General features: G+C 33.9%; 1 protein-coding gene across 1 annotated transcript; it reads right to left on the bottom strand.

Moving 5' to 3' along the window:
• Positions 1-12,993: 12,993 nt before the first annotated feature.
• On the bottom strand, positions 12,994-20,826 carry LOC113778215 (pyridoxine/pyridoxamine 5'-phosphate oxidase 1, chloroplastic-like). The gene is made up of 13 exons (XM_027323536.1): positions 20,640-20,826; positions 20,495-20,533; positions 18,514-18,681; positions 18,332-18,437; positions 17,748-17,914; positions 17,383-17,625; positions 17,085-17,173; positions 16,758-16,808; positions 16,558-16,648; positions 16,190-16,294; positions 16,036-16,103; positions 13,902-14,003; positions 12,994-13,313 (listed from the first exon to the last, which is right to left on the bottom strand). Exons 1-13 carry the CDS (start codon positions 20,742-20,744, stop codon positions 13,247-13,249), a joined length of 1,401 nt encoding a protein of 466 aa, XP_027179337.1. The 5' UTR covers positions 20,745-20,826; the 3' UTR covers positions 12,994-13,246.
• Between the last annotated feature and the right edge of the window lie 786 nt (positions 20,827-21,612).

Genomic DNA, 21,612 nt, shown 5'->3' with positions numbered 1-21,612 from the left:
AAATAAAAACGGTCAGTGGGAAAAAATTCGAGCCTGCCGAGGTTGGAGGGATAAAATCCATCCTTGCCCCCAACGAAATAAAAACGGTCAGTGGGATAAAACCTGAGCCTGCCGAGGTTGGAGGGATAAAACCCAAACCCAACGAAAATAAAAACGGTCAATGGGATAAAACCTGAGCCTGCCGAGGTTGGAGGGATAAAACCCATGCCCAATGAAAATAAAAATGGTCAGTGGGATAAAACTCGAACCTGCCGAGGTTGGAGGGATAAAACCTATGCCCAACGAAATAAAAACGATCAGTGGGATAAAACCCAAGCCTGCCGAGGTTGGTGGGATACAACCCACGACGCGTCTTGAAATAACTTTTCAACTTGCAATTTTTCAAAATTTGCCCCAGTGTAAGGCATCCCTTTTTTTTTTTTTTTTTTTTTTTTTTTCAAAGCAGATTTGAAATGCATTTCCAAAATTGGAGCTCCCTCTTTTTGATACTTGCGTCAATATAAATCATGTTTAGCAAGGGCCACATTTTCTTGCCTTCGAGAGGCCGAAAAAGTAATCATATAATACCAATACCATGTGATTCCTTGTGCTCCTTTTGGCCCTGAGGACCATGCAAGCATGATCTTTCGATGTCAAAACTGCTCCTCAAGAGTTGTGCTGCAACTTGTTTTGAATCTTCTCAATTTTCTAGCATCAGTCAGCCATACCTCACTTTGTACCACGAATCAACTTTTCTAATGATCAGATTTGAATGAATGGCAACTATCTCAAGTGTCAGCAACCCGCTTTTCGTTCATGATTCTCTTGTGCTCCAAAATCTCACCTTGATGACCTCAACCTTTCGGATTTTCACAAAGGTCACACCTTTTTATTTTATTTTGTTTTCATTTTCTTCTCTTTTTTTTCTTTTTCATCATTCTCTTTTTTTTTTTTTTTTGCTTTTTTTTTTCTTTTGAAGACACCCTTTCAGGTTTTCACCTGTCCATCCAGTTCTGTGAGAATGGGCGTTCCTCCGAATAGCACTCTTTGAACAATAAATGGCCCTTGCCAAGTTGGAGCAAACTTTTCTTTAACCTCCTCTTAAATCGGAAGAATTTACTTCAAAACCTTATCCCTCATTTCAAATAAGCGAGATTTATCATTCTTGTCATAGCCAACGAACCATCCTTTGATGATAGCATTGTCCATGACAAACATTCATCCACTTTTTCATCAATAAGAGACAGCAACTCAGTGCTCCTTAATCCATTGGATTTCTTCTGCCTGAGCCTTTGTCAAAATGTGCAAGGACGGGATCTCGGTTTTGGCATGTATTACCACTTCCATTTCGAAGCATAAGAGGGCAAGGTGTTGCCCCAACTTAGAAATGTAATCTCCAATGAAATGCTCCCAAAGTTCAATTGCAAAATTTGCAAAATTGAAGGAAAAACTCTCTTTTTCTTTTTCTTTTTTTTCAATCCTTTTTTTTCTTTTCTCTCTCTTTTTTTCATTTTTTTCCTCCTTTTTATTATTCTCTTCTTTTTTTTTCATTCCCCCTTTCTTTCTTTTCTTTTTTTTTTCATTTTTTCCTCTCTCTTTTTATTATTTCTTTTTTTTCTTTTTTTTTTCAAGATGGCTGCTGAAGTATGTATTCCTTTTGAGCAAATAGCCGATCCTCCACTTTGCAATGTAGCATTATTGCTCCATTTTTATTCGTGATTAATCTCCAAATTTGCAAGTTTTGAATTGCACTTTTTCATTGATCTCAACCATAAACACCTGCATAAGGGGAATTTTTCAAAGCAATTGAAATTTTCAATTTTTTTTTATTCTTTTTTTGTTTTTTGTTTTTTGTTTTTTTTTTAGCAATGATGTAACAATTAAGATTCATGCAAAGTATTGACTTATCAAGATTTTTTAAAAAATATATACTTGGTCTTGGACATACCCTACAAATGTATTATAAAATTTTTGCCTCAATTTGAACTTATTTGGTGAAATCTCACAATATATTACAAAAAATTTGCCCCAGATTTAGGGTTATTTTAGTTGCAAAATAATCACATACAATGTGAATAGAAACTACATTTTTCAAATGAAGAATTTAAATATCATATCCAAACTCATGTAGAAGATTCCATGATAAATCCCTCAAAATAAGACCAAATTGAAAAAGATCTCTTCCTTGTTTTGGGATTGGTGTTGAGGGAAAAGGATCACTTTTCTTATAAGCTCATCTTTTAGGACTAATCAAATGGATATTATTCAGGATTTTGAGATGGCTCAGGGGAATGGTATGTCAGGATCTGTCTCTCTCTCTCTCTCTTTTTTGTTTTGTTTTTTGTTTTGTTTTTTTTTTTTTCAAATTGTATCCAACACATTCAATATCACATCTTGGTAAAAGCAAATAGCTTATCACTCTTATTTTTTTTGAGAAAACTCAGTCAACATATAAGCTGTATAGGCTTGTAATATATGGGTAGAAACGATAGCTAAACATATGAAAACAGGTTATGGTCTTATGATCATGAGTGATTGGTAGATTCCTTAGAGACAATATTTTCACTTCAAATTGTCATGAAAAATAAGTCAACAATGGACTTTATGAGCTTGTAATGTGGCTTGACAACGATAGCTAAAAAAAATAAAATTTTCAAGGACAATGTACTTAAGATCGCACTTCTTCCCAAAATTTGCCCCAGTTTTGGATTTAAAATCCGGGACCCTATTTTGACTCTTTTTTTTTTTTTATCAATCACTAGAGGGAATTCAACATTGGATGTTTTCGCATTTTTCTTTTTTTTTTTCACTTTCATCATTTTTCATTTTTTCACATTTTTCTTTTCTCTCTTTTTCTTTTCTTTTTTAATTAATTTTGTTTTTTTACCAATACTGATATCCCAATGTCAATGATAAAATTGAAAACTCCCTAATTTGGAGTGTAGATGGCCCCTCTTTCTTTTTTTATATTGAAGACCAAATATCAATGTTAGAGTCAAATTCCCCCAACTTGTAGCATTTTCTCCCTTCTTCCTCTTCTCTTTTTTTTTTCTTTTTGAAATCTCCTTCCCCTGTGTGGGGGTGCAATCATAAGTGCTTTTGAAACGAACCACCAATTTAGGCTCAAATGAGGATGCAAAGGATAAAAGTGTTTAGATGGTAGAAAACGATGGCCAAAGCATCATTCTTATTTCTCATGACAACCAAAGTAAAGAATAACCCGTTGGAAAAACCCATTTCCATTTGACATTCGAAAATTTTTCCGTGGAGGGTCATGATCATTGAGGCTTTTATTTGAAACGAAACTCTATTTTTTGTAGTCTCAAATGGGGAAATAAATGATAGAATATGTATAGATAGAGAGACGAAAGTCTAAAGTATCATTCCAAATTTTCAAAACAAAATAAGAAGTAATGTGCATTTTTGCTTTCACTTAGATGTGGATTGAATCTGGTTAGACACACCGGACATTTTCACGGAAAAAATTATCTCACTTTGAAGCTAGTCAGCCAATGCGACTGATCTTGGAGGTTCAATAAAAGTGGACAAAAAATGAAAATGAAAAGTGTTGGGGTTGATCTTTTATGACAAGCTATCAAATTTGAATGACCCCTTTTATTTTCGACTATCCTCATTGAATAGTTTAGGCCACAAATCTAGTGTATGCAAAGAATTTTGGGAATTTGACATGCACTCATGAATTTCGAACAAGAGGTCGAAAAATTTCAATTTAGCCTTATTCCTTAAAATCTATCATGAAATCTCTCAATGAGCAAATAAAGAATGAATATATACAAAACAATAATTGTCTAAATAAAAACTTTATTATTCAAATGTTTGAATTTTTATTTTTATTTTTTTTGTCAAATATAATACATGTGAGCAAATAAAAATCTCTAAAGAATACATTTTCAAATATATGCACACTTTCTCTTTCTATCTTTTGAGACAAAATGTATTAGAAACAATGAATCAAAAGATTTTTGAGATACTTTACACTAGCGTTTTCAAATGGATTTTTCATTCATTTTTTTTTCATCAGCATTCATTTTTTTTTTTTTTACATTGTAGGATCTGTCCAAAAATCAAGTAACACTTGTAATTTTCAAAATTTATCAGACCAAAAATATTATCAGATATAGGAAAAATAGTTTTACCCTGTTGAAACAACTTTTATAAATGCAGGGGAGGGGGAAAAAGAAAAGAAAAATACCTAGAATTAGTAAGCAAAACTGTAAAATCGGTATGCATGTCCTATGGGGGAGCCCTTTTATGCCAAGGGTTGGCCTAGCATGAAAAATGCAATCCTCTGGGATAGGCACCATACAATACCTGACGGATCCGATTGACTTATTGAGATTCAATTAAAAGACAAATTTTGAAAAAAAAAGATAATTGTAGTGACAAAAGACAATTTTGTCCTAACAAAATGAGGACAAAGTCCGAATGGATTGATTGCTTTGATTGACACATAAAATGATATCAAAATCAATTTAGTGTGAAAAACTTATTATTATTATTTTTTTTGAGGATTGAAATGTCTCGACTAGTTTCTTCAGTGAACCATAGATCGAAACTTTAAAAGAGAATAAAGGGGTTAAATGAATTGAATGAAATTGATAGTTAGTTCAAAAATTGACTGGATTATCCTGAAAGTGAATAAAACCGATCCAATGGATTGGATGAAATTGAGAATTTATTCAAAATAAATAAATAAATAAATAAAATTGATTAAATGAATAATGAATTGAATGAAATTGATGATTAATTCAAAATTGATTGTATTGTCCTAAAAATGAATAAATTGGTCAAATGGATTGGATAAAATTGACAATTTATTCAAAAATCGACTGGATCACTGACCAAATGAACAGAATGAAATTGATGATTTATCCAAAATGAAATTAAAAATGAGCAAAATTGTAAGGATCGAATGATCTATAAAAAAAAAATCGATTCAATCATCTTAGATGTAAAAATGGAATGAATGAAATTGATGATTTATCAAAATCGATGGAATTGTCTGCCCATTGGTAGTTTCAAAAAAATTCATTGTGATTCATTAGTCTATGAGCCTTCGGAAATCAAGATTTGGTCTTAACATACTTATCATCTCAACAATGAGGAATTTGTGAATTTCTTCAACTTAATGTCCTTTACGCAAGGGAATTTTACCAATTCTGATAAAATGACCAAAAAGTGATTATTAAAGGCTCATATTCTAATGCGTAAAAACTGTTCCATCATTTTCAATGCTGTCACACGGAAGGGATCGAATCCTACCTTACCTTGTGCACTACCCCTTTGGATAGTACAAAAATATAAACGTGCAAGTCTCATTGGATTATATATCCGAGACACAAGGCGGTTTATGCCTAACGTAGGATTCCCTATGCGGCATTCCCTCTATGGTTAATGCATGATGACAATTTATTAAAGCATATTAAATATACAATGAAATAATTGAAATGTGACCTAAAAGTGCCCCCTTTAAATGCCGGGGTAAGCCTAAAATGATGTGCAGTATATATGCATATGCAATTGACTAAAATTTAAACATGCTTGATATAAGAGGCGGTCTTATCTTAAACGAGTACCATGTTAGGACTCTTATTTCTAAAGTTTGTGTATGCAGAAAAAGGGAAAACAAGGAGAGGTTAGTTCAACATATAACACGTTGTGACAATAAATGATACAAGAATGAAAAGTAAATAAAGCAAAGAAAGAGGGGTGAAATCCCTCCCCTCGTGCTTAGTGCTCCTAATTGGATAGGTTGACTCTATCCTAGGTAATTTCTAATATGGATGTATGAGGTTTGGCTTACTAATGCATCTAGACTCGATAAGGTTTCAGGCTCCCAAACCTTCAGACCAAAAAGTTAAGGGTCATCAATCCCAAAACCTTCGGTCGGTGGCTTGAGTGATCCCTTAGGCATCGCTATGGGCGCAGAGCACACCATCCGCCTACCTAAGGAAATCGATCCTAATCCTACAAGGAGATGTGGGATGGCGCCCACGAGAAAAATAAAAATAGGGTAAAAATAATGCATGCACGTATGAAGTGCTTCCTTTTGAGGGGAGAGATTATAATTAAAACACGTGTGGAGGCTCTACGGTGATATTTTCCCCCACCCAAATGCAAAGCGCGATACGAATAAATAAATAAATAAGCCATTCATCACATACACGTAAGACAAGGAACGATTACGAGTGTGAAATGCAAAATATCCTAAAAAAGAAAAAAAAACAACCTAAAACATCCAAATATGATAAATATAAGGGTTAAAAAGAGAAAAGACGACTAAGCCAAGTGCTTGGACTCTCTAACATCCCCAGTGGAGTCGCCAAGTTGTCGCGCCCCATTTTTTACAAGATGGAAAAAGAAAGTGTTTTATAAAAAGATGTGATTTATTAATAATAAATGAAAAAGGACCTAGAATGGGACTTAAAAGTATGCGACAATTTGGGTCCAAAATTTAGTCTAAAAGGGTTTTTAAGAAAAAAATAGGAGTCGCCACTTGGTATGGAGTTTTGGTGTACCAAGTCACCCAAAAATAAAGTAAAATAAAATAAAACCCTTTTTGACAACTCCAGGTCTTTGAAAACAAGAGAAAATGGGTTCGGGAGTCACGGTTGAAGAAAGGGAAGGCAAAGGTTCAATTGACTCAAACCTAAGGCACCCTTTCAACCTAGTCTAAGCTAGTTGCGAGGTTTAGTCAAAATTTTCCTAATCTAACCCTTAATTTTATCATATTTGGATGTTTCCTATATGGATGCAAATCTAAATATATCGAAAGGGACAAAATGTTCATTCAAGGGGTTTAATTGAACCAATCGCATTAATTGCGAAGGCCAAAATGATTCCTTGAAAGTGTCACGAATATGCAAATGATGAAATTAAAATAAAAGAAAAGAAATTAAATTATATACATATATATAAGTGATCAAAGAAAAGGAGAATGCAACATAAAGGGTACGGGAGGCAAAACTCGTGACATAGTTTTCTTATACATGGATTAATAGGGTACTTAAACTAGAAAGTTATAATCACCCATTTCCCATGTTTGAAAAAATAATTATCCTAACATGAACAAGCAAATGAACTAGCTTAAATGAGATGCAATTCTAAATGACATGATTAGCACCTATAGCGGGTAGGGGATAATATAATAGGGAATATCATGCAAATGAGAAAAGATCCTAAAAATGAAAATATGCATGAAAATGTAGTGAATAGCATACAAAGATGAATCTAGCGCAAGATGACCTAAAGGGTCTAGCATTGGACTAGCCCATTTCTAAAAGTCCTTACTAGCGTTGGACTAGCAAGTAAGCGGAGGGAGAAACCACAACTAGCGTTGGACTAGTGTGGTGACGTCATGCATTAACAATTCATAGTGAAACAAATAAAACATAAATTAAAACAAATAAACACATAAGAGCACGTAGCACATAACACGTAAACATAATATCTAGATGCCAAAATCCTAAGAAAAGCGGATAAAACACATAACACATAAACCACATAAACACGCAACCTATCTATTACATCGGGGAGCGCCTAACTACAATCTAGAAGGGAAAAATATAATAAAACAAATCTAATTATCCTATCTATTACATTTTTGAGGTATTTAAATACCTCTCGAATCATTATAAAAAACTAACTAACATATATAAGAAAATTTGAATGAATATTTAAATCAAATAAATAAAGCATATAAAAATATAAACACATAGGAACACATAAGAGCACATAAGAGCACGTAATTGATATTGAAATAATAAAAATAGGGGTACCTCCCGTTTGAAGTGGTAACTAAATGGAGTCAAATTGTCCTATTTATACTCACAATGAACAAAAGAGTCATGGCACCAATTTAATTGAAAAAACCAATAATAATAAAAGTACTAAGCTCACGCTAATATGTCAAACATAAAGAAATTTAAAACATCTAAAAATTACAGGTTGAATATGTTCAAAAGTAACATAATTAGTTATTGAAGAAAATAAACAATCATAATAAAGAGAGCCAAAATTTGAAAACTTTTGGGGGACAAAAATTATATTTTTCAAAGTTCAGGGGTCAAACTTAAATGAAAGATAAAATTCAGGGACCAAAGTGAAATTAATTTAAGGACCGAGTTGAAAGGAATTTAAAATGTTCTGGGCCGCAGTGAAAACTACTCCAAAGATTAGGGGCCAAAGTGCAAAATTCGGTTTCTGATTTGGGAGAAGAAAGGCCATCGGGCCGTTATTTTTATTTATTTGGGCCGGATACTACCTAAGTCCAACCGAAACCCAAAAGAAACGAGCAGGCCAGCCCGTCTTTTTATCCCTCAAGCCCAACCAAAAAAGAAGCATGAGTCTGACCTTCTAGCCCAACCGAAATTAAGAAACAAGCCCACTAAAAATTTTAGCCCAACCCACCTTCTTTTTTTTCTTTCCTTTCTTTTCTTTTTCTTCTTCTCTTTTCTTTCTTTCTTCTTCCTCCACTTCTTCTTCTACCATCCCGGTTCTTCTTTTTCTTGCCTGGCCGGCTGAAGCTCCTCGCCACCGCCAACCATGGCTGACATGGCGGCTGCCGGCGCCGCCACCACCGGTCGCCGGCGAATTTTTTCCGATCACAAAAATTATCAAAATACACACCCCAACTCGATTTTTCGCGTAGAATCCAATTCCGGAGTTAGTTTTTACAAAAAATGAGCCGAAAGTGGTCAAAATGCCAAGAAATCAGTTCAGTTTTTATTCTTTTAAAACCCTCAAATCTTCACCAAAAATCATAAAAATTATACCAAAACCCTCCTTATAACTTCCACAATACAACTATAATCTTAGTTTGACAAGTAAACAACAACAAAAGGATGCATTAAATCAAAACAGCCCCAAAAATGAAGAAAATTATTCTAATGTCTTTAAAGCTCAAAACTCCAAAAAAATTAGATAAGCACACATTTCCAAGCCCGGTGCTAGCTAACGGTCATCCGTTTTGACAACAACATGCAGAATATTCAGCTTTTTAATCCGTTTTTCCATTTCGGCATTTTATCAAGCATTTGGCATGCATTCACAGCATCGTTTCTTTTTTCTTAATTTCATCCAGGCTTGTCCCAAAAAAACTTCAACAACACCACAATAGCAACAAAATCAGTGAAAGAAAGAGACAAATAGGTAGCCAAACATGCATTTAATCTAATTAATTAAAAAAAGGAAAAGCTGGAAAGAATACCTCAATGAGGTTGTGGTCCTTTGACTAAAATTTCGAGGAAGCTCCAGGCTCTTTGTCCAACCGGCGGCTGCCTCCTTGTTTCTGAATTGTGTGTTGAGTTTGCTGGAAAAAAGAGAGGGAGCCGAGAGGGAGAACCCAGGGAGTTTTCTTTTCTTGTTGTGGCTTGTCTCCTATGGCAGCCAAAGAGAGCCGAGAGATACTTGTAGCCAAAATGGAGCTTGTGTGCTCAATCTTTCGAAATGATGACTTCTGCCAATGAAAAGAAAGGTGCATGGCAATTGAGTGTGGAATGGGTTAATAGTTGTTTTGGTAGAGAAAATGATTATGATGATTTTTTTTCTTTTTGTTGTTTGTTGTGTTTTTTTTTTTTTTGTTTGGTTTGTTTTTTCAAGCAAACCTGCAAAAATGAGAAAAATGCACATTAAAATGTTAGAAAATAAATAATTCATTAAATAGAAAAATTTTGAGAAAATATTAAAAATTGACAAAAATTTGGTGTCTACATCTTTTTTTTTTATTTGTAGAATTTGAACAAAAACAAAAATAGTGTTTGGTAAAATTTTTTTATATTTTACGGAAAAGAGAAACATTTAAAAAATCAACTTTGTTTTTAAAACTCAAAAATGCACGTTTTGGTGTTTTAAAAACAAAGTTGATTTTTATTCTCTTTCTTCTAAAGTAAGAAAAATTTTACCAAACACTGTTTCTTGTTTTTGTTCAAATTTCTACAAATAGAAAACAAAAAAAGCCTTAATTACATATTGCCCCCATGTAATTACGGTAAAGTTGCAAATTACTCTCCCTATGTATAAGACAAACAAATTACCTCCTGTTGACAACTAGTCAAATGTGTGTCTCTAATAAAAAGTCAATTGTACCCTCATTATTAAACATTGTCAATGATCCTTTTTATTTTCTCTTTCTTCTTCATTTTTTTCCTATTATGTATGGATTTCTTGTTACTTCTCCTCCATATTAACTTTGATATATGAATTTTGAAAATAATATATTAAAGAATTTTTGTGGTTTAACATAATAAAAAAGTTGGAATGATTATTTTCCAGTTTTTCAAACTAAGAGTACTAAGAAATTAAAAGGGTTTTCTCAACTCTTTTCACTCTTATTAAAACCAAGAAAAAGAAAAGAGATAGGATAGAAGGAGATAAAAAAAATCATTTTTGAAAAAAAAAAGAAAATAAGGAAAAATCCAATATTATCTTTATTTTAAGGCCGTTGGGGTTGGAATTGGGTATATCAGGAGTCATTTTAAAGTAATGAGAATATTATATTCTTTCTTTTTTATTTGCAAAATTGAGTTCTCTCCCTCCTCTCTCTCTCTAAATATATATATATATACATAATATTAAATAAGAGTGCAAAAAAAAGAGAAGAACACTTTTGACTTTCATTCTTGGTATTAAAAAGGGTAAAATAAAGGAGAAGAGCTATTCCAAATTTTTTATTTTTTTATTTATACAAGAAAGGAAGGTGATTTTGTTTATAATCATTCAATATTTGAAGTTGGTTTAATGGTAAGATAAAGTCCCTAAAAAAAGGTAAATTGATAATAATGCTATAGTTTTTGGGGGGTAAAATGATAATAATTTTAGGGGCTAATTATGTTGTTTCACTTGAATTGACAAACTCTATTATATTTGACCAGTAGTTTTAAGGGTAAAGTGAGTAAAAAGATAATTATTAGAACAAAGAATTTAATAAATAACTGTATAAAGATATATCCCAGTAAGACTGGAAGCAAAAAAGGAAAAAGTCAACTGAAAAAACAAAAAGTATACTGCAATACCATCAGCTGGCGACCGAAGGTAGCTATGGCTGTTGCCACATTCTTGGCATGGGAAAATAGGACGAAAAAGAAAGAAATGTGAGGGATGTTTTTCCCCTTTTCCCTGCAGTCTTCTGATTTTTCTCCTAAAGTTTGTGAGACACGGGCAACACGTGATTTTTTTTTTTTTCCTGGCAAGATTTTTAGTAGAAATGAGCCGATTCCATTTGCGAATGATAAAAAATCATCATTTCATATATGAGGGACGTAAAAGGTGCCAAAACAAAATATGTGAGGGGCTATTTATATGATTGATAAGCAAATAGGACCTTAATTTGCCTGCTGTAATTGACTCACCACACTGAAAAATCTTTGCATTCGCTAGCTTGTTTGTAGCGCCTTGTGATGATAGAGTTGACAGCTGACGGAAATAAACTTTCACCTAGTTCATTATTAAATGATGTTGAGATTATTGTTGGACAATCCAATGATTCTGTTGAATTTGTTCACCAAGAATTAGCATGTGGTTGCCCGATGTGTTGGCATATGATATGGTCCGACTTTTTTTTTTTAAAATTTTTTTAGCAAAGAACAGATGGGATTTATAAAACGGAAGAGAAGAAAGGTAATTAGAATCCAAAACCTCTAAATTCTGAAATTTCAACCTATATGCCCGAGTTATTTGAAAACAACCAGTAAGAATAATAAACTAAGGCTATAATAAAGTATTGAAGAAAGATAACAAAAGGCAGAGACAGTCTGAGTTTCGCAGTCTGATCAATTAGACTAATTAATGGTCACGGACGGAGGAAAGCCAATTTTACTATTGTGAAGAAGAATAAGAATACGAAGTTTAGAAGAATATTCATAAATCCCTAAAACGAGTATGGAACAAAGTGGGAGAAAACTCAAATTTTGACCAAAAAAGACAATGTTCACAATTAGAACTCTCTATGTCTGAGTAGCTTTTGTTGTGGTCTGGTTCTATGCGAATGCATCAACTTGTAGGCAAAATTCAGCTGCCCTTTTCTTTTTCTTTTTTTTTTTTGTGTCTAACGCATTGACAATCCATTCTACTTGTATGCTATGGGAGGACGGAGAGCCCAATTAGAAGCATAGTAATTTTTTTTTAAAAAAAATTTGAACAAGGAAAGGATAAAATTTAAGATGCAGAACCTTTACTTGTTGAAATTTTAACCTTAACGACAAGGTGATTTCGTAGATCACGAAATCTAATTAAAAAGAATATCTGACATATGAAGGATAGAAAGTTATCCGAAGTAATTGAAAATGTCTACGCTACCCTTAATTTTTGTTTCTTTCCTAATTAGAGATCCTTATCTTCAATATTTTATTTTCTAATTGTATTCCCTTTTAACCTTCTTCCTTGATTTCCAGGTGAAGTTTCAAGGTACAAAAATGGTCCAATCAACACATTTATAAGGAGTGGTAACATGACTCTGGTGGCAGAGCAGTGAGTCTCCTCTTAAAGGGCCTACTTTCAACTTTTCCCCCTTGTATCCATTCTTTCACCCCATCATATTCTTCCAAATGCTGGTACAGCATCTGATTAAGGTACCAAGTCTTCCACTTGTTGAACAGTGCAAACTTATATGATTGCCTGACTGTTCCATTTGACGTGGTAATTGGAAGAAGTTGACGGGGTGAAAGAATGGATACAAGGAGGAAGAAAAATTAATGGCAGAAACTAAAAAGGAAAAGATAATATGTTTTCCGACAAAGCAGATGAAAGTTTTTGAGAAGAGAAAGGATAAGAAAATGAAATAAGGAAAAAAAAAGGTCTTATTCTTGATGGATTAGAGGATTTCTGGAAGAAAATTTTTAACTTTCTTTTTAACCAAAAGAAGAGACTTATTGCTCATACTCCCACACATTTTTTGAACCATGAATAATGGCCTGATCTTCACAAAACCAAGGCGTTTTCTTGATTTCAATCCATTGTTTCAATGCTTAAATGGTATTCTTACCACCAAAGACAAACTTGCCAAACTAGATTTTATTCTAATTAGAGTTGCTTGTACTTGCTTGTGATTGTAAGGCTTCAAATCAGTCATCACACACAATCAGCCAGTTCTGAAAATAAAACCTGCACTACTGCAAGTGACACACCTGGAAATCACACCAACACTTACACTAAACATGAAACAAACATCATCAACTACAGCATATACATCTAACACTAAACGGATACATTCAGCAAATAACATTCAAACAGAGAAAGCCAATTCTTCTAGTCAGGCAGTCAGTTGATCCACCGTCCAAGTTATCCTTTCATCAACTTTTTTTGCAAAATACTGTAACCTGAGAAAAGGCATGGCAACATTCAACTTACAGCTAAAGAAAAATGACTCCCAAAAAATCTTCACAAGTTATTGCTTTCTAACATCTTTTATTTATCAATCTCTTACGTTGAAGCACAGGCCCCAGCTTTCTTCAGTGTTATACATGCACACAAACATTATGCATTTTTAGCCCGAAACTAGAAAATTTGGGTTTTCAACAAAATAATTTTTGATCTCTAGGTCATATTTCCATTTCATAATTCTTTAATATAACTAAGTGCATATCTGAAATATCTCTATGGAAAAGCTGAACACTATTACATTAAAATATTTCGATTTTTTAGTCCCCTTGTACCATCTTTTACCACATGGTAAAGCTTACTTGATTGCAAGAATTTTAACAATGGCTTTGAAGTATTTCATCCAGAACTACATACCCTGGAATACTATAGAAAAGAAAAATCTTCAAGATCCTCAAACAAGGAAGTACATAGACCCTATATTCACCATAAAAGTTGAGAGCACTATCTGGATTTTCCATCATTCTATGCCATGTAGACCCATCTTATGCTAAATTGCAAGACAGGAAAAAGGAGATAAAACGTACTTTAGATGCACGCGAGATTCCTCTCCTTGCCAAAACTCAAAAAACTCTGGTTTCAACCTATAGCCTCCCCAGTTTGTGGGTCTAGGAATGAAACTGAAACTTCTGCAGATAACATGAGTTGTTAATGACCCAAATGCACTTCACATAACATCATATGAGAAACTATGGAAATTGACACAAATTGTCAACAATCACCACTCTCAAATTGACACTATGGAAATAGAGAAAGATGTTCAACATAGTAATAGACACTGAAACGTGGTAAGAGAAAGATCGTCAACAATCACCACTCGCAAATTGACACTATGGAAATTGAGAAAAGAGCATCCAGAAAATTGATTGTAGACAAAATTCTATTGCTGATGAAAATACTAGGGCCATGAAAAATAAGGTCAATTCCTAAAGCTTCAACTTGAGGTACCTACAGTGCCCCATATTGGACCTTATGTGATACCTTTTCAGTCTAATTTAGTGTCATAAATGGCATTTAAAAAGCAATTGTTCCAGCTTCCATCTATTTATCTCTCTTTAATTTATTTCATCTTTGGGGTACTTTTCTAATGATCAGAAAATGTAGATAAGCATTATGCAAATGATAAAGAGTACAAGTGACTCTGTTAGTAGGGAAATTAGCTTGAATTCATTTCAAAATCTTTAAGCATTATGCAGTATGTTGAGTTCTATCATACACTTGTATACAAATGGCATACTCTCAGTCATTGCTAGATGAAATTCGTCTTTCTCTCTATTCTGGGCAGCTACCCAACCAAATTTGCTGCAAGGTCATGATCATAAAGCACTAAACAGCCCAAGTCTTAAAATTTCGTTATTCCTCATTCCCTTGAATGGCTTGCTTTCTGGTTAAGACTCTTAACCTTCAAGCCTTTTATTCATCCATAACTTACAACATGCACTAGATTAAGTGATAATCACCACAACGCTTAGCTATGTCATAGTTTCTTCTTCTTCTTCTTCTTCTTCTTTTTTTGGGAAAAGCTCTATAGTTTTATAGGAAAATATAATAAAGAGCAATTAAATTGTGTGCTTTTGAACTTTTGGACAGGAAAGTCAACAAACCATTGTCATAGAATATGCTAACAAAAGAAATTTTCCTTCAGACACAAGGTAAGTAAAATGTATATTTAATGAAAGTGCAAACTCAAAAAGCAATTAAACACTACTCCAGAGTTTTATGGAAAGACAAATCTTAAAGAGGAATGTTACTGTGCAAAGTAGATGTTTTACATGACATCATAAAGTGAGTAAAGGACATATTTCAGGCACAGGGCTTAAAATCAATTAAAGAGAACATGATTGCAACAGTAAAACCAGTAATATGGAAGATGATAACTTGTTTAGCCAAAATTATATGGAAAAAAGCTTTCGTGGTTGATTGTACAACACAGAAGTAGGATTTTAAAAGCTGCGAAAGTTTTATGAGATTTACATGTATGTACGGATAGTGCTGTTTGATATATTCTTGAGAGGTGATCCCTCTTTGTAAAATAGTTTCTGTCCAATTTTTTGTTTAAAAAACACAAAGTTATAGTTGGGGGAAGTCCAACAGAAGAATGGGATATGTGCCTAAACGTTATGCTTAGAAGATTATAGTTTTGTCTCTGAGCTTCATACAGTGGAGGGGTCAAAGCAACATGTGGATGTCTGACCATATGTGCTTCAACAGAAGCACATAAGCAACATGTAGATATCTAACCATAGGTTTGTGTTTCAGGAGAAGCAATTCAGGAGAAAACTCTCTAATCCAAACTTAAACCAAGAAAAATATAGTTTTATGCTTCTGCACACCAAAAGGATGACACACACATCACAACCCCAGCATGAAAAGAATATGCAGTTATAAAGATAAGCAGAGCCTAGACCTGTAAAAGGTAAGCAACATGTAGATGTCTGACCATAGGTTTTGTGTTTCAGGAGAAGCAATTCAGGAGAAAACTCTCTAATCCAAACTTAAACCAAGAAATATATAGTTTTATGCTTCTGCACACCAAAAGGATGACACACACATCACAACCCCAGCATGAAAAGAATATACAGTTATAAAGATAAGCAGAGCCTAGACCTGCAAAAGGTTCTACAGGATGAAGGTCTAAATGTATGGAATTTAAGCACTAACCTATCAAAGTAATCCTTCAATTCTTCATATTGTTGATGGAGGACTTGCCGTCCAGGAACTACAATGCTCTGAAAATACGATATAAATCAGTCTTAGTTATTCACAGAGATGCACATGCAGAGAAACTTGCAAATTGAAATAGTAAAGGAGGAACCTGCTCGCTAGCAATAGATCTGATCCTAATTTCTCGAGGATTTTTGTGAAAATACTGCTCAGATTCCTCATCAGACAATTTCTCAACAGAACCTTCCACTCTTACCTAGACACCAAATCTGCACATCATTCTATTCCAATCCAGAAATCGTACCTCAGAAACACAAATTATTTGCTAGGAAACACATAAATGATAACAAAAATGGATCAGATAATCAACATCTACTCCAATGGTGGTAGCATGCAACACTTCCTTCCAGTAGCCAATGTACAAGACAGTACTTTCTACTAATTTTATAGTTTTTCTTTTGCATAACCCAACAGATATCCATGAAGGTTCACATATTGTAAAGATGAAAGTTCATTTACCTGTCTCTTCAACATATCCCAATAAAACAAAATTGATGCATGAGGATTTTCAGACAAATCACGGCCCTTTTGACTTTCGAAACTGGTGCACCTACACACACAAGAATCTTGTAACTAAAAAACATTAACTTATGTCAAAAAGGAAACTTACACCAAAGCATCAGACTCTATTGCCACAATAGTCATAAAACAAAACTAACCACACAAATCCATTGTTGTCAACACTGAGGAGCTGTACTATCCGTGACGAACTGTTAAACAAAAAAACATGATGTAAAACATTTATATCTACAATAACAATTAGATATCCAATAATGCAATATGAAGAACTTCCGTGAACTAATGCTGGTACTCTCGTTAAGTTACAAGCATGAAACTGGAAAAGTTTACAGGCATAACAATATTAGGAATATCTATTTATCTAAATGCTGATACCTTAGTTTCCAAACTCAGATTTCTAATAACTCATTGACAAAAAACACTATTGTCAATTGTTGAAGAAGGAAATAGTAAGACATGAGACTCACAGTTTCCCATCACGGCCAGCAGTCGACAGAGCCACAAGATTTGGGTCTTTCACTCCTGCTGCCACTGCATGATGAATCCATTTCTGTAACTGCAAGAGATTAAGATAAAATCCATCATGATGGATAGAATAAGCAGTAATGTATCAAATAATTAAAAAACTAGGCTACTGAGGTGATACTCTAAACTTGAACACTAGGCAAACACCAGATTTTCTGTTTTTCTTTATTTAGACTGCAAACACAGATTACAACTATATCTTACGCCAATGACAATTAATTATGACTATACAAGTCAAACCTGATCAAAAGGGTCGACTTCCACCTTTTCCTCCAGAAAATCAGTACTTAAATAGTTTTCTCTTGGAGCCTGTATCTCGATTTGTGGAGGCTTTTCAATTAGGGCACACATAGAAGTGCCAGAATATGAAGGTAGTTGAAGCTTGAATTTGTCCACAACAATTGGTGGGACAAACCTCCCACCTAGAAAGTGATGCTGACCAACGAACTTTCTGGCACCCAACTTAGGAGCAGTTAAAGAGACCTGCAATTAGTCAGTCCACCCAACCTTGAGTAAAGCATCAAAGGAAAAAAGAGATCACATTTGCATAAAGAATGATATAGTGTAGAAGGAAATATGTCGTATTTCCAAGGGAAACAGAATACCAGCATGTCAGGTTTAATTCCATCACCAGTGATATCTCCTTCTTCAACGTGCCAACCAGATGGTATATCTATTGAGACAACTATAGCCGATGCCTTCTGAGTCTTGTCAAACTTTTTAAGAGAAACCAGCCTTTGGATGAGACTGTCAAAAGGTGATCTAGGAGCACCTACACATTACAGCCATTTACAAGCATCTTAGAGTATAACAAGAAGGTCTTCTAAATTTATTCACCTTAGGCCAAACAATTCTTTGTAGTACAATCCTAATGTGACATGCTCAAAGAATGCATGTAAAACTATTTTCTATCCTCATTTCAAAATTCCTATAGTTACGGGGAAAATTTTCAAATGACCTGTAAGGATCTTTTATATTCCTACCTGTAGATTTTAGGAATAGTTTAGATTGTTCTACTTTGTATTAAAAGGTGTAGGATTCACTACAATACATGACAACAAGACTCCCAAGTCTGAATCATTGTCATAGTGAGTGACAAGAAAAAAAGAACTCAATGATACATCTCTATGCAACTATGTTACACATGTAAGCCAGAAATTTATGAAACATCAAGAAAAGAAAAGATTACCCTTGAATGAAAATCCGAATATTGCATCCACAATAATATCAAAGTGTTCTGAGAGCTCTGTAGGTAGATCTTCCTCAGAAAGGAATGGAACTGACAATGACTCAAGCTGCAAATGGCTATTATGAGAATTTCTGGCATTACAAGTAATCAAATGTCCTGAAAATTCCAGTATTGACCTATACCTGAGTTGCAAGACCAGCATAAAGTGGTTTTGGAGTACGTTTAGGATAACAAACAGCAGACCTATATCCAAAGTGATGTAAATGGCGAGCGGCTACAAGACCATCACCACCATTATTTCCAGGACCACAAATTGTAAGAACACGACTGTATTTGCTTGCTCCATAGACCTGTCAAAGCTCCAAAGAATATACTCAGACAGTAGAAGCATTATAACTCTTAATTTGAGTTTGAGGCTTTTAACCGCAGGGTAAAGATCTTCAGAAGCTATTTCCATGCCATTGAAACTATTCTTTTCAGAGCACCAAAAGTTAATATGTGAGCTTCCAAACTCAGATGCATATCGAATAGAAGGTTCTTTAATTTGAATAATAAGAGTGCACGTGGACTTCCAGGATTTCTACTCTCTGTATTAGGTATGTTCAACTGATCTTGTTAATCACTTCTTAAATGTACCTCACCCTAATTTCCTCAAGCTCTTATATCTGTGTAATAGTGAATGGGATTGTGAAACATGTCTTTTATTTTTCATAAACTTGTCAATCTTTCAATAGAAACAGTGAAACCTGTTTCAGGCTGTTATAACACAGTAAATGAGGGGCTCTGCGACAAATGGGTCTGCTGTCCTATAAGTTCTCTTAAGTCACAAAAATGACAATACCCAGAATGCTTCTAGAAGCACAATAACTGTAAAAACTACGAAGGCAAAGTTCAAACATCTGAGAGAGAGTTTTTAACTTTTCTCTTCATCCGCAAAGCTTATTTTTTCGTAATGGCAAAAAATCCCCAGGCAGCGAGTGGTTATTACAGCACATTTGACTTCAATGAGCTGCAACTGGTGATTACAGCACATTTTCCATTCATATGGAATGGTTTAAACTCCACCGTTCCGATAAAATTGCCAAAGTTTAGTATAGTTTGACAAGAATTTAAGCATGTAATCATTGTTTATACACAGAATCCTTCATATCATGCCTGTAAATGATAGATACTGTAGCCTCTGTGTTATTTGTTGTGTATTGAAATGAATTCTTTTAAGTTATTCAACTATTTCATCATCTAAACATGAACTTCACGGTAATATATTAAAATATTTGTATAGATATTAAATAAGAATCTTTCAGTGCATATATTGCAGTGTCATGAAACACTAGCAATACTCAGTGCAGCACTTTAATTTCAACTTATGGTTTCATTATACCATTCCTAAGCTTCAGATACTATACTTTGCTGCTATTAGTCAAAGTTTTGGAAAGAAATAAGGAAGAAAAAAAATAATGAATATCATCTTTTCTTAAGTTTAAATGTTAAAAAGAAAAGCAAATGTCTCCATCAGTTTGTAAAAAGCAATTATATGAACCCCATATTTTTTCTTCGGCCTACAGATACGTCTTTATTTTGATTAGATGGTATTGCATAACATATGGTAAAGAAGATCTTTGCTACAGGATTCTAGCATGTTTGTTAATAATGCAAACATGGACGTCTGCTAATCTTGTACTGCTTTTTCTTTCTTGAAGTCTGTGTTGCACAAAAGCCAGAAGCAAGATATAGCCTCCTAAAGACAATAATCCTAAGTAACCGCATTCAAGCGCAAAATAAGTTTCAAAGTAATTGTCTATAACAGGGCTCGGGCTCAATCAGGCTCGAACTGAAGCTCCAGCTCCGGCTCCATCTCTAACTATAATATATGATGCTAAATCTGTAGTACTTTTACAGATTAAGCAGAACCTTTTCACGTAAGTCTAGATCTCAATTTACCATTGACAAATTATAGCTACTTAGGAACATGATTTTCTTTTTCCTTTTTTTGTTTTTTGGCCCCTGGGGGTTTGGGGGTAATGGTCTGATACAGTTATATTCTTACTGACAAAACAATTATCTTCTTCTTCATTTTTATTGTCAAAATATAATCTTTCACCAAATTCTTCAGCTAAATTGGAAAACAGCCAAAAGACATAGCCAAAAACTACAGAAGTTTACCTCAGCTATAGCAGCGGCCACGCTCAAACCAGCCAACTCCTACAGAAATGATATTGGTAACAACAATCAAAAGGGTCCGCTATTAAAGATACAGAACACAGAAATTCAACCCCAAAAAAAAATCACAGGAACTGAGAAAACTGACCATTAACTGATCAACACCGAAACCAAGAGGACCCATGAGTAGCTCGTCGATTTCTGTCGCTTCTTTCTGTGTCAAGTATGATACGGTTTCTGGGTTTTGCGCCATCTTCTTCCCTACTTCTCTATTCCAGAGATCAAACGATCCAAGAACCAGTTTTGCAGGCAGGCGGTGACAGTTCTTCTGGAATGCAGTGCAGTAAATATATAAAATATACGATCGCGGGCTTTAAAAATAGAGAGAATTGCAGTTTTGGTCCCAATGTTTAGGATATGAGCACTTTTAGCTCTAAAAGTTTGAAAAAAAGAAAACAAATGTAATTCCAAGCATTTCAATTTAAGTATATTTAGTTTTATTGACTGATTTTAACCCATTGCTATATCGCATGCTATTATGTAACTTGAAATAAATATTGTTGGTCATAATTTGTAGTAAAAAAAGAACTAATTACTTACATGCCGATCACGTGAGTAATTAGTCTTAGCTCAGAGATACAAAAGTTCAATTAATTAAAAAAATTTAAGTTAAAGACTAATTATTTGCATAACCAGCATATGAGTAATTAGTCCTTTTTTTTTATTGTAGTTTAGGGTTAGCAATTTTTTTTTATCAAATTAGTTGTTGGCACACGACTAGATTCCCATAGTAATTGGTAAAAAAAAAAAGTCAATAATTATGACTAAATATGCATAAAAATTGAAACATTAAAACTAAATTTAGGCCATTTAAGAACTTTAAGAACTGAAGGCACTCACTATTCTAACCATTTAGGCCAAAACGGTAATTCTCTCTTTAAGAATAAATTGGCAAATGAAGCAAGATGGGATTTTTGACGAATTTAGAATACTGCCCACGGACTTCAATTGACATTGGGCTGAGTTTAGAATTAACAACTATTATGAGTTTGGACCAAACTATAAGTTCGGCGCTACAGGCTGGCTGGTTTTGAGCTCATTACTGCAATAGCTTTCTTGAA

This window comes from Coffea eugenioides, chromosome 7 (genome assembly GCF_003713205.1).
Source record: "Coffea eugenioides isolate CCC68of chromosome 7, Ceug_1.0, whole genome shotgun sequence".
NCBI lineage: Eukaryota > Viridiplantae > Streptophyta > Magnoliopsida > Gentianales > Rubiaceae > Coffea > Coffea eugenioides.
This window is presented reverse-complemented; position numbering and strand designations above follow the sequence as displayed.

Excerpts from the sequence above, each read along its gene's own strand:
- LOC113778215 (XM_027323536.1), bottom strand. The coding sequence starts at position 20,744 with ATGGCGCAAAACCCAGAAACCGTATCATACTTGACACAGAAAGAAGCG. Across the intron at positions 16,295-16,557 it reads GGGATATGTTGAAGAGACAG|GTAAGAGTGGAAGGTTCTGT; the intron begins GTAAATGAACTT and ends TTTGGTGTCTAG. Across the intron at positions 16,104-16,189 it reads GATCTATTGCTAGCGAGCAG|AGCATTGTAGTTCCTGGACG; the intron begins GTTCCTCCTTTA and ends TCGTATTTTCAG.